Source organism: Echinops telfairi, unplaced genomic scaffold (genome assembly GCF_000313985.2).
Source record: "Echinops telfairi isolate 266 unplaced genomic scaffold, ASM31398v2 ScPeMD7_5868;HRSCAF=6743_0, whole genome shotgun sequence".
In the NCBI taxonomy this organism is placed as follows: Eukaryota; Metazoa; Chordata; class Mammalia; order Afrosoricida; family Tenrecidae; genus Echinops; species Echinops telfairi.
The window spans coordinates 8,389,605-8,403,711 of NW_022109767.1; the positions used below are offsets into that span (position 1 = coordinate 8,389,605).

The 14,107-nt window shown below is 45.3% G+C and overlaps 1 protein-coding gene across 1 annotated transcript in view; it reads left to right on the forward strand.

Annotated features, from left to right (window-relative positions):
• MBOAT1 (membrane bound O-acyltransferase domain containing 1) overlaps nt 1–14,107 on the forward strand; it is a 92,389-nt gene that overhangs the window by 30,062 nt on the left and 48,220 nt on the right. Inside the window, exons 4-5 of the mRNA XM_013007200.2 lie at nt 5,856–5,911; nt 12,605–12,659. Of these exons, the coding sequence (XP_012862654.2) occupies nt 5,856–5,911; nt 12,605–12,659 (111 nt within the window). The remainder of the gene's footprint in view (nt 1–5,855; nt 5,912–12,604; nt 12,660–14,107) is intronic.

Consider the following 14,107-nt stretch of genomic DNA (forward strand, 5'->3'; position numbering starts at 1 on the left):
TATCTTTTGATAGCCGGGCACCATCAGCTTTCTTCACCACATTTGCTTATGCACCAGCTTTGTCTTCAGCGATCATGTCGGAAAGGTGAGTATCATGGAATGCCAGGTTAATAGAACAGTGTTCCTGTGTTGAGGGAGTACTTGAGTAGAGGCCCAATGTTCATCTGGTACCTTAATACTTAACATCTAAATGTATGTACATAGAACTATTTCCCTATCGTTATATGTAAATATATTTACATATGTAAATGCCAGTATTTAGACCTCTATAGATGTCCTTTGCCTCCTAGTTCTTTCTTCTATTTCCTTTTACTTTCTTCTTCTCCCACTATCATGTTCAGCCTTCATTTGGATTTCAGTAATTTCTCTTAGCTACATTTCCCTTGATCAAGTCCCAGCAGGCATCCTATGCCCTCCTTGAAATTTTAGATCAATTATTGTTCCCTTGTCCCTGGGTTAGTTAACACCCTCTTTTCCCCTGCCTCCTCCTCTCCTGTGTCCCCCCTACCCCAATCGTCAATGCCATTGTTTTCTCCTCTGGATTGTTTATCCTGCCTATCTTATCTAGAAAGATATGCAGAGACAATAATAAGCACAAAAACAAGACAGAGCAAAACAAAACCACAAAACAAAACAACAACAACAAAAAACCGATGACAAAAAAAAAAAGCCTATGAATAGTTACAGGTCTGTTTGTTGACCTTTAGGAATGTTTCCAGTCAAGTCTGATGGGGTGCCATGCCCTGGCCCCACAGTCTATTTTTGGTATTCCCAGGGGACTTCATGGTTTTGCTCCCCTTGCTGCTCTGTTGCATGCCTTTATTGTCTCACCCCCCATGTGGTGGGGTCAGATTGGGCACAATTCCCGCACTGTGTCTCCAGTGTTGTCCCCTGTAGCGCTATGGGTCAGTGAGGGATGTCTTGTCTTGTGGTGGGGCTGGCCCTATGGTCCTCTCTGTGCATTGGCTGCTCTGAACAGGAATATCGTCCTCAGGACTTGGTGGGCCAGGATGTGTTCCACTCTCTCTCCCTCCCTCCTCGTTTGCTCCTGCATGCTCCTCTGTCTTTTTCTTCATCATGAAAACCATTCATAGGACAAAACATATCTTCAACCATGATAGATTCAAACCTCCGTTTCTGATTGTTTCGACGGTTCCTGACCAGTGTGGACAAATCCAAGGACATCGCACGGGTCTGGGGTGGAAAATCTGAGTACAGCTCAAGTTCTATGGCCTCATTGTCCCGAGGAAGTTCTTTGGCTATATCAGGGAGCCATGTATGAATCTCCTTTTTTGTCTCTCTTGTGGTGGTGGTGTGTGCCTGTGTATGCTGGGGTTTGTTTGTTTGTTTGTTTGTTTTCACAAAAAGGAAGCATGGTCTGTAATTGCAAGCAGCTCCTGTGTCTTGAATTATTTTGTGTTTTGATGGAAATACTAAAAGGATGGTATTTATGTTTTATCTCTAAAGTCAGTAGCTCTAAGGGTTTAACTTTCGAAGCTCAATAACTTGTGTAATCTGTTGTTGAAAATATGTGTACGTAATGTGTAACAACATTTGATCTTGAGCTATATTTTATAAGTGTTCTAAAAGAGCTCTGCCTGTGCAGTGTGGAAGTGGTTGGCTGCTAACTCAAAGGTTAGCAGTTCAAACTCACCAGCCGCTCAACCGGGAAAAAGACCACGTGATCTATTCCCATAAAGGTCTCAGGAGAGGAGATCCTATGGGGCGGTTCTGTACTTTCTCTCTCTCTCTCTTGCTATGCATTGAAATCCCCTGGAAGGCAATGCGTTTGATTTGAAGGACAATAGTATGTTCCCCATAGACCAAACAATATTAACATTAAATAATAATGCTTTTATTAACATATTCATTCATACTTGATGATATTGACATAGCTAATGTTGCATATTTTATTCATCTGGGTCCTCTGAGAAGCAGATTAAAAACCAAACCGAACCTCACTACCCTCGAGTCCATTCTGAGTCACAGTGGCCCTAGAGGAAGGACACGGTAGCACTGCCCCTGTGGGTTTCTGAGACTCTAAAGCTTTACAAATGCAGGAAGCCCTTTATTTCCTGAGGAGTTGCTGTTGGTTTCAAACTACTAAACTTGCGGTTAACAGCCCAACGCATAGCCCAGTAGGCCACTACAGCTCAAAGAGTATTGTTATTAGGGTCCCGGTGTATGCACGCCCTGCTTTATCCTGAGTCAAACCTACTTAAACGTGCCTCTGATCAGTGGGTGGCTGCAGACAAGCTCTCTCAGTAAAACACTCGTCCTGGTCTCATTAGGGTGCCTTCCAGGAAAAGCTTCAATCAAAACAGTGCTTTCGAAGGGACTCTATTATGCCAGTTACATTCAAGGCAGAGGGGTCACCTCGGAACGTTTTTGGGGTTTTTTTGAATCCTGAAAGGGCAACTTTGATAAGTTTTCTGGAAGGATGAAGGATGATCACATAATGAAGTTTTCTGAAAATGGAAAACTACACTATTAATCTAAAGGCCAGTAAACTTTCCCCCCCCAATCTGGACAACGTACTTGCTTATTCTCCCAGGGTGGTAAGGGCTGTCCTCCAAGGATTTGCTGTTCTATAAGCCTGATCTTGGCCATTTAGATTCTTTTTATTCCTCAAATACAAAGAGGACAGAATACAAAATCTTTAAGCCCTTCAAGAATACCCAAACTGCTGTTTTGCTGGGACGTAACGTGAAGCGTGCGGGGTTCTCGGGAGGAAGAGTTGGCGAAATGGGAACATTGCCTTCAGAAGTGGATAGACGCAGGTGGAGGCTGAGAAACAATACTTGCACGTCTTGATATCTTTAATGAAGGTTTCTGTGGTTTCCTAGCAGCCCTTTTTGGCCTACCCTCATAGACCTGTAAGGGACATAGTGGGGAAATTCGTAGGGAAAATGGATTTCTGGCCATTGGTTTGTTCCACCTTCCAAACATGTAGACTAGCAAACGAGCCCTTAACCATTGTGCCTTTGGGCTTCCTAAATAAGAACTGGGCATAGATGTTAAAATTACAATGGGTATTTGTTGGTAATTTCTTTCTAATGGTTTTATTTGTTAATAGCTTGAAATATTCTGCATGTAATATTTTAAGGACTTGGAAAATGGGATTGAAGACCATGACACAGATCAAACTTCGCCTAGACTCATTTGTATTCAATCCTAGCTTCCCAGGCACCCGAGCCTGGTCTGAGCAGAGAGGACAGGGCCTCGGAGGCATCCCAGGGCCATCTGAGGGACACTGCCTACAACATGAATTAAAAGTTCAGCCTGCAGGAGGGGGAATGCTCTATCATTTATGTGGGGGCAATTTTACAATTCCCCAAGACATGATTGAATGATTGAACGATTGACTTATATTATATGTAAATTGCTTGCCGATAAAACTGTTGGGAAAAAAGATATGAATGAAGATATTTAACTGATTGCAAAAAAATACAACACACATATATATACACATGAGAGGGTTTGTCCACAAACTCTTTGAAGCCCCCTCATTATCTATAATTTTTTTTTTAAGTGAGCCTCCTGGAAACAGTCATGTTTCCATCATTCAAAACCTGACCAGGAAGCTGAGGAGCTGGAGAGCCTCCCCACTCGTAATACCTGAAAGAAATATGAATTTTAATTTTACATCTGTAAAATGAAAAACAACGATGGCAAACTTCAGCCTTTCTAGAAATAACTCCGTAGTACAGAGAGGTCAGAGACAAAGTTCACAGGGATCAGCACATGTGCATCCAGACTTTACAAAAAAATCATTTTATTGGGGGCTCATATAGCTCTTATCACAATCCATCCATCCACCCATCGTGTCAAGCACATTTGTACATCTGTTGCCATCATCATTCTCAAAACATTTTCTTTCTATTTGAGCCCTTGGTATCAGCTCCTCATTTTTCCCCCTCCTCCCCCACCCTCCCTCCCTCCCGAATGCTTGATAATTTATAAATTATCATTATTTTTTCATGTCTTACACTGATCGAAGCCTCCCTTCACCCACTTTTCTGTTGTTTGTCCCCCTGGGAGGGGGTTATATGTGTATCATTGGGATGGGTTCCCCCTTTCTCCCCCCACCTTCCCCTTCCCCTCCTGGTATGGCTACTCTCAATATTGGTCCTGAGTGGTTTATCTGTCCTGGATTCCCTGTGTTTCCATCTCTTCTCTGTACCTGTGTACATGCTCTGGTCTAGCTGGGTTTGTAGGGTAGAGTTGGAGTCATGATCGTGGTGGGGGGTGGCGAGGGAGGAAGCAGTAAAGAACGAGAGTGCATGCAGACTTTCGCAGTGTATATGTGAGACTGGAATTGCTGGGACAGGGGCTAGGTACCTCCAGGTTGGACATTTTGAGATCAGCGAGACTTTCCCCAGCAGCTGCACCATTCTACCCTCTCACCAGGGTTGCGAGGGTCCCAGTTTCTCTACACCCTTGCCTACTCTTGTTCTCTTCCTTTCTTAGTGAAGCCATTCTCTCCCACCCAAGCTCACTGCTCGCGAGCCGATGCTGGTTCGAAGTGACTCTAGAGGGCAGGGTGGAAGTGCGCCTGGCGGTGTCCAAGACTCTGACTCTTTGTAGGAGTAAAAAGCCTCCTCTTTCGTGGCTGGTGGTTTTGAACAGCCGACCTTGTGGGAGCAGCCCAACTTGAACCGCCATCCCACCAGGACTCTGTAGCCATTGTAGCGGGTGGGAAATCGCTCTTTCATTCTGGTTTTTGTGTGGAGTCACCTGATGGCAAGCGACTTTGAGCGCCTTTCCTGTGCGTATGGACCATTGGTCTACCTTTGGGGGAAAGTGTCCCTTCAAGGCCGTTGGCTATTTTTAATGGGTTTCCTTTTTTGATTTTCGAGTGGTAGGCATTCTTCGTATCTTTTGGTACCAGTCCGTCCCTGATCAGACACATGCTTTGCCTTCCCGTTTTGTAATCCTCCTCTTTACCTTCCTCGTGGGATGCGTCTTTCAGAGAATGGAAACTTTTCGTTTTGCTGAGACCCATCTTTTCCATTTCTCTTTCTTTTGTTGATGGTGCTGTTGGCATCCTGGCTGAGAAAGCCCTGTGCCTTCTTCAAAGTCACGAAGCTTGATATCGATGCTTTCTTCTAAGAGGCCTGGAGTTTGGGCTCTTACCCATGGGTCACTGACCCATGCCTAGTTATTTTTGCATTCTCTTCCTGTGACTGTCCATTTGTCTGCCGCAGCACCGCTGAATGACATGGCTGGGGCTGCCCCGCTGAATTGTCGTGACATCCTTGTTGACGTTAGGGTCCATTTCGAAGGCAAGTCTTTAGTTGATGGCCTTTTGACGTTAAGGCTAATGTAATTTTTCACCACCACCTGGCTGGCTGATAGCTAGCTGCATTTTCCAAATGTGTCTCACAAACACGTGCTTGAAAGAATTGTTTCCAATGGAACAAAAAATGCAGGTAAGGGCAAAGAGCCAAGATGGGTGTCCACTCAAGTGGAGCAGGGCGGTGGGTCAGGTGCCCTTCAGACCAGTCCTTCGTGGACCTTCCACTTCCTTAGAGATCTCCCTGGAAACACCTGTTCTGGTTTACTGGGTCTGCGAGGCTGCGTGTCTCACGAGCTCCCTGAGCGCACTTGGAGCAGCAAAGCTGAAGAGTGATTTCCTGCTGCCCCTTTGCTGTATGTCACCTTGTCACAACTGCTTGTGTGAAGTGATTCGGAAAGGGAGTCCCCGCTTCTTATTTGGGATGTCATGTCTTAGCATGTTTCAGCGTCCTAGGAGCGATGGACAACCACCCTCCAGAGACCTGGAAGACAAGCATCTTCAATCCTGTGCTGATTCTTGTTTTGCCAACACTGATTGCTTTCTGTCTTCCTTCTAGCCCTCTGATGATCCTCACGCAGAAGATCACCACCTTGGCCTTCCAGATTCACGACGGTGAGGCAGCGCTGCCCCTTCTGCTTCCAAGCGCGAGCCTGCCCCGCAGAGCGCTGGGTCGCAGGCTGTGTGCGCGGGCTAAATTCCACCCAAGTGCTGGCACCTCGTGCTTTTATCTGGTTCGATTTCCAGTGCTCTTTTATTCCTATGCTTATGGGGGTGGGGGTGGGGGGGGGATTAGGATGATACAATCACAGCATAGGGACAATGTCTGACTCCCTCGGACAACACAAGGCAAACAGGGATCAAGCGTGACATCAGCCCAAAGCCACCTCCTGGGAGGTCAAGGTCAGACATGCCTCGACCCTACAGCCTTCTTTACTTTCTTCTGACACCCACTGCTTCTCACGGGGCACTCTTCTTTGCTGCTGGTTTCCGTCGTCCTTGGCAATGGCCACGCAGAGCTCAGATTTGGATTTATGATGATCAGACTGATGAAGGAAGTTAACAGATTACAATTCAGGATCAGAAATGCTCAATATACAGCCATTCCCTGTTCAGGAGTGCCTTTTCTCGGTGCCCACAACTATGTCTCTCTCAGATCCATAGTCTCTTAGTCCCCCAGTGCCTTGACTGCTGTCCTGCTTAGACAATGCTATGAAGCTCCTTTAGCACTGGGGATAAATGCCAAAGGGCGCACTACTCAGTCGGTGTTGGTTGGCATGGCAGGCACCCTGCAGACAAGGGAAGGCCTCTTGCTCTGCGCTCGGCTGCCACCGCTTCTGCCCCTACTTCTCTACCACTTCTCTATGGTCTGGCTATCTCTGGGGTCACAGTTCTGTCTCCTGGATCAAGGGGGTTTAGTGCACAGGAATCTCAGTATCCTGTATTTGCGGTGCTTCTTTTCTGATGGCCGTGAGATCCCCCACTCCTGCTTCTGAGATGGCTCATTTTGAACCCCGAGGTGTTAACCCCAAATGTAACCATAATGTAGTAGTTAACTTAGATGTGTCCATTTTAACAATGTAAACCAGACTGTGTGAATTAGCCTGAGTGTAGTCGCTTTTATTGACCCAAATGTGGCCGCTTTGCAACTACTGCGATTCCTTCTGTAACTGCTGTTGTCTGTAGTTGCTGACCTGTTGGCACTTATTTTTGAAATTGCCGATGTTGCTTGCTAACCCCTGTTTTACTCTTATAAGTTCTCATTTTTCCATATATCACGACACCACCTGTTCTTGTGCCTTGCTTATTCTGCAATATAAAAACTCCCCTCTTTAAGCATTCAGGCTTGAGGGTGAATTAGGCTCTAACCGCCCCTTGACTGCCGGCCAATAAAGTCATATTAAAGTTGTGTCTGGCGAGATTGACCTGTCTACATGTTAGCATTCTGTATGCCCTATTTGCACGCTCCCTTCTCCTTATTTGGTGGGAGTTTCAAGCTATTGCTAGAAAAGCCATCCTCTACAGCTCTATAATTATCATTTAGATTTGTTTTTAAATGATGAGCCCATACTGACTTTATTAATGAACTCCATAGTTTCCATTTAGGGACCTTTTGGGTGGTGTCAATGGTTAGTGCACTTGGCTGCGCCCTGAAAGGTTGATGGTTCCGGTCCAGCTCAGAAGAAAGACCTAGAGAACTACTTCTGAAAGGTCAGCCATTGAAAACCCTATGGGAACAGTTCCACCTTGACCTTCCTGGGCGTCAGTGTGAGTTGGAATCGACTCTGTGGTACCGAGGAAGAGTGATTGCTGCGTTCGCTCTGTATGTCGATCCGTCCTATGGGTTGTGGCAAGTCCATGATGTCCGGTGTCCACCGATACAAGACTCATGTCGAATAGTTACTTGTCCTCAAATTGTCCTGTGTTCTGTCTACTAAATCTTCTAGACCTACATTAGCAACCATTGATCTTTCCATTGTGTTGGCAGTTTTGCTTTTTGCAGTAATAACACAGCCTTTTACTCTTCTAGCGTTTTCAGTAGTGCACTGCTGCATACCTAATCCAAATTTGCTGAAATGTTTGCTTTGAGAACAATGGACTTTCTATTCGTGGGATTGACGTTATTAAAACCCATGCTTCAGGCCAGATGTGAAATTGGAAAAGCCTTGAACTGTTAACATTTGGAAGAAGTGGAATGTCAATGGAAACAAGTAAAATTATAGGTTGAAGCCCTGCAATGGGATATTTGGAAGAGGCCGAGGGGGCCTTTCTAGGAACCTGACATGGAAGATTGGATCATTGTCCAGACTTTGCGGAGGGACACACATCCATACTGCTGCAGTTGGCCACCAACTTTGAGTAGGGCACAGTTGTCTCCAACTGTGTTGGTCAAAGCATTTGGTTGCTATGCATTGCACACACTGCCCTTGTTTTCTACGGGGGAGATTTAGCCTCTAGCACCTGTCATCTTTCCTTTCCTGTTAGCGTTCCAGTTCACCCACCTTGGACCATGTTGAGTCTATTCTGGTTTCACTTGGGCCTGACTGAACTGGGGAGAACTGGTTTGAATCCTTGGGGGAAATTGGGTCCCAGGAAAAGAGAGAGAACATTTTCAGCTAGGCGGAATATTTCAATAGAAGCTTAAGGATGCCAAGTACAATTAGTAAAAGTATATTCTATGGATTTGTACTGCCCCATAAATGCTTTGCCCCCTGCAGTTTCTTTATGCGTGCACACGTTGAGAAGATTTACAAACTCTGCCAACTCGTGTTCTTGCTTGGACTTAATGCTTGAGAACTGATTTAATTTCAGTTTGATTGTGTAGCACCAGTTCTCCAGAGAACTGGGTAATTTTATATCAGTGGTAGGGCCTTCCTCAGATGGCCACCTGGCCCAGTTTGCCCAGACAGAGAGGTTTCATAGAATATGGTACTTTCAAATAGGGAAAGTCGTGAGCACACTAGAACAAATTAGTCACCGTGTCTGGACTTGGAAATTCATTTGCCGGAGAGTCATAGACTAACATTGGCAACAAACTTAGTTGCTAACATATGTTTAATTTCCGGGATTTGCCAGAGTTGTACTGTTTGGTGAGATCATTCCCAAAATAAAACGTGTGATTTTTTTTTTCTTACCGCATTTCTAGGTTTTTTTTTTGTTTCATTTTGTCGATGTGCTATATAGTTCATGGAAGTATCTTTACAATCAGCAAGATGTCCATTTGCTTGCCTTCCCAAGCCCCCACCCCTTGTGTGAAGAACAAGTGGATTCCAGAAACACTCCACTTCCCTCAGGGGTTCCTGTGACGTGTCTTTGGGGTTGGTGTCTATCATCAGACTGATCTGAACATAGATCTCCAGGGTCAACTTGCGTTTCTTCTACAAGGGGGGGTCTTCAAACAGTTTGTGGAAACATGGAACGAAAAGATTATCGAAATTTTCCTCAAACATTTTGAAGGCCCACTCCACTGGCCCATGTTTTTTTTTAGATGATTAAAATTTTTTTTAATTATTTATTTTCTTGTACCACTTATAACCTTTCCGCTTCATTGGCTGTAACTGAATTTATGGATTTTATCTGAAGCACAAATATAAGTGGTACGGTGGATTATATGTTGGGCTGCTAACTGAAAGGTCGGCAGTTCGAGTCCACGAGCCGCTCCTAGGGAAACAGATGAGGCTGTCTACTCCTGAGGAGTCACAGTCTCTGAAACCCACGGGGCAGTTCTACCCCCTCCTGCAGGGTCATTATGAGGCAGTGAGTGACATGGCATTTTCTGCCATGGATAGATGTTAAATTACAATACTACTACTCCAATGACTCCTTGTGTTTTCCTACCTTCTTATTACACTTCCTCATTTCTTTGCAAGAGGAAAGTCCCTTCCTCCCTACCCAATTACACCCCTCACCCAAGTTCCCAGTTTGTGCCAGATGTCTGTACCTACCAGGGAAGTACTTGTACTGGTCCAGGTTGTGAAAGGAAGTTAATTTCTTTGAAATATTTTCAGTGGATGTCTTATTTTTCCATGAAGAAGAATACTGTACACATTTATTGTTGAACAACAAAAAAGGAAATTTATTACCTGTATACGGTACGGTAGTAGTTGTCTTCACAAACCAGCATAACCAGATAAACTGTGAATCCTACAGTATCAAGAATTTCTTGTTACTACCATTATTTCCATGTACAACAATCTATGGTACATTTACTCATAATCTATGGTACATTTACTCACACTTCCTGTCTGCCCTGGCTGTGCTGCGGACAACAGTGAGCTGTGTGGCAGCGCCCGCCATTATGGTCCAGAGTCCAGAGTTACGGTAGCTTCGGGGGACCTTATTATCAGGGAGGCTTTATGTTTGGGGAGGTCTTATATTTGGGGGGCGATGCTTATTTCAGGGAGAGGCAAAACTATAAGTAGGTCTTATTTTAGGGGGTGTCTTACTTTGGGGGAAACACGGTAGTAGGATGAAGGGGTGTCTCTGGGATCCATATTGCACTGTGTGGATTACATAGGGAGAGCCTGGTAAATGCGTGATTGCTACTGCAAGCTCAGCGGTTCAAATCCACCAGTCTGTCTGACAGAGAAAGAGGAGGCTGATTTAAAAGCCTCAGACACTCTGTATAGGTTCCCTATGGATTGGAATCAATTCAATGGCAGTGCATTTATTTTAAAAATCTCTGAAGGAAACCCTGGTGATACACTGGTAAAACACTTTCTTGCTAACCAAAAGGTTACCGTTTGAATCCACCAGCCACTCGGAAAAATCGACTGTCTGCTTCTGGAACGATTACAGTCTTGGAAGCTCAGATCGTTTGGCTCTGCCCTACAGGGTCCCTCTGAGTCCGAATTGATTCTGCAGCAATGAGCAATGGGTTGGTTTGTTTGTGTTTTCATGCTAACCTTGAAAAAGGAGTCCCTAGATCACACCAATGGTTACGTTCTTGAGGAGTGACCTAGAAGCTAGTGGGTCAAATCCACCCCGAAGCTCCTAGGAAGAAAGGTGGCCTACTCCGGAAAGATCTCAGCCCACGGAAAGCTCGCCTCTGAAACACACAGGGTCCCCTTGGGTTGGAATCGACCCCACTGCAACTGTTTCTGGTTTGGCTGTGATCTGCATGATCAGCAGTTCGAAACCCGCAGCAGCTCAGCAGGAAAAAGACTGGGCTTTCTACTCCCGTAGACAGTTCCAGTCTCAGGAACCCACAGGGGTGCTGTAGTCAGCCCTGACTCCACGGCAGTGGAAACCTGCTTGAAAAGGCACCTTGTTTTGTAGAGTGGAGGGCCAAAGAAAGCGAGGGAGGCCTGCAGGGACACGGAATGGACTCCAACTGCCCAACAAGCAGACCGGCAAGGTCATTCTACTACAAAAAGCTCGCCACCGTTAGTTAGAGCGGATGCAGCAGCCACCTCTGAATTCTCCCTGAGCGATAGGACTTTGCACTTGAAGTATTTACCTATGTGTCCTTTCATGCAGAGCTATTTTGATTTTCTGATGGAAAAGAGGGACTACTTCTTTTTTTTAATCCTTTTATTGGGGGCGTGTACAGCTCTCGCTCTTTCCCTCCGTACTTTTATTGGGAGCTCTTACAGCTCTTATAACAATCCATACGTTCATCCAGGGTGTCAAGCACATTTGCATATATGCCGCCATCGTCATTTTCAAAGCATTCTCTTCCCACTTGAGCCCCTGATATCAGCTCTCCATTTCTTCCCCTACCTCCCCCACCTGCCCTCCCTCATGAATGCTTAGTAAGTTACAGATTATTATTTTCATATTTTACATCATCATCCTGTCACCCCTCACCCACTTTTCTGTAATTTGTCTTTCTGAGAGGGGGTTCTACGTTGATCCTGTGATCGATTCCCCTTTTCTTTCCCCACCCTCCCCTAATCCTCCTGGTATCTCTACTCTCCTTGTTGGGCCTGAGGGGTTTATCTATCCTGGATTCCCTGTGTTGCAGGCTCTTATCTATAGCAGTGTGCATGTTCTGGTCTAATCCGGTTTGTAAGGTAGAATTGAAGTCATGATAGTGGGGTGAAGGAAGCACCAAAGAGCTAGAGGAAAGGTGGGTGTTTCATCGGTGCTATAGTGCACCCTGACTGGCTCATCTCTTCCCTGTGACCCCTCTGTGAAGGGATGTCCAACTGTCTACAGACGGGCATTGGGTCTTCACTCTGCACTCCCTCTCATTCACATTGATGGGCTTTTTGTTCCGGGTCTTTGATGCCTGATACCTGATCCCACAGACACCTCATGATCACACAGGCTGGGGTGCTTCTTCTATGTAGACTTGGTTGCTTGTCAGCTAGATGGCTGCTTGTTTGTCTTCAAGCCTTTAAGAACCCAGATGCTATATCTTTTGATAGCCTGGCACCATCAGCTTTCTTCACATTTGCTTATGTACCCGTTTTGTCTTCTGCGATCGTGTCGGGAAGATGAGCATCACGGAATGGCAGGTTATTAGAACAAAGTGTTCTTGCATGGAGAGAGTACTTGAGTAGAGGCCCAATGTCTATCTGCTACCTTGATCCTTAACATATAAATATATGTACATAGCTCTATTCCCCTATCGTTATATATAAATATATTTACATATGTACGTGCCAGTATTTAGACCTCTATAAATAATGTTTGCCTTCTAGTTCTTTCCTCTATTTCCTTTTACTTTCCAAAGAGGGATTTCTTAATGGTTTACAAAAACAATAATACTTTTTTTTTTTCAAATGAGTTTGAGGAAACTCTTTAAAGATAGCTATCTACCTGGCTTGAAGCATCTGACTTTAATCCTTTTGTTTTTCCCAGGACTGGGTAGAAAACCTGAAGAGCTCTCTGCCGACCAACATCGACTTGCTATAAAGTAAGTTTCCTGATGGATGTTCAAGCTCTTTCAACATCCGTATCTAGACGTCTTTTTCATTTTTACATCTGCAAATCAGTTCCATTATATGGACGCATTATAACTTCGATAACGAATATGGAATATACCGTGGGCTACTAGAAAAACAAGCATATTGGTCTCGGGAAAACAAACAGCCAGAATGCTCCTTAGGAGTGAGGTTGGGGAGATTTCACGTCACGTCCTGTGGACACGTGTATCAGGAGACACCAGTTCCTGGAACGGACACCAGGCTGGGTAGGATGAAGGGGCAGCGGCAAGAGGAGAACTTCCAGTGAGATGGATTGGCCCATAGCTCCAACAGTGGGCACCGCCATAGCAATGATTGCGGGGTTGGTGTAGGACCAGTCTGTTGATGAGAGAGCACTGAGGATGCCATCACTATGGGTGCAATGTGTTCATTTAAGGAATCTCCTGTTGATAGACACTTGGGTGGTTTACCAAGTTTTAACTTGTAAGCAAAGAGTTACCATCTGCATAGGTCTCTTTAACGGTGTTTCGGTGTAGCTCTAGGCTGGATTCCCAGAAGTGGGATAGCTAGGTTGTAGAGTACATGTATCTGCAATTTTATTAGTGCTGCAAGATTCCCCTTCACTGAGGTGGCTCTGTGTATTCCAGAGATTTTTATTAGGCTCTCATATTAAAATTTGAGACGTGTGTCAGGAATCCTCAACAAAACCATAACCTGTACACATCAGCACATGATTAAATGTCAGACGGAAGATGGTAGGAAGCAGGGCTGAAGAGATAAGTGAGGATTTGGGAAGGAAAAGACGGTGAAAAGGTAGGTTTTTTCCCAGCCCCAGTATATCGAAAGTGTTGCAGACCACAGGAGGCCGCCCTTGGGGGGTGGGGAGGGGGGTGGTAGTTCTGGTGGGAAGTGGGTTCCCACTGGAGGGCAGGAGAAGGTCTGGGGGAGAGTAAGGGAGGCCCAGGTTGTAGAGGAGACTGAGCGATTCGTTAAGGAATTGGTACTTGGTAGTCAAAGCATGGGAGACCATTGGGAGATTCTGATGAATGAAGTTCTTTGTTACGCAATATGCGTACCTAGATGGTGTAAATGGGCAAGCACAGCTATTGATCAAGTGGTTGATGGTCTACCTGTAAGCGCCTTGGAAGGAACGCCTGGTGATCCACTTCTGTGAAGTCAGCCACTGAGAGCTCTACAGAGCACAGCTGAAAAGGGCACGTGTCATGTGCACGTGGCAACCTCTGCTCTTCGTTTTTTTAAGTGGAGTTATAAATGAGACAGGCCATGATTTCTTTGGCAGGCTGGAAAAAAAAGCCTTTGCACAAGTCCTTTCCCACAATTCTGTCTTGAGAGAAGAACCAAAGTGCGAAAGCGTCGTTCAAAGGCTCCGTGGAACTGTTCTCCACAAAATGATTTTTTCAGTCACATTCTCAGTCTC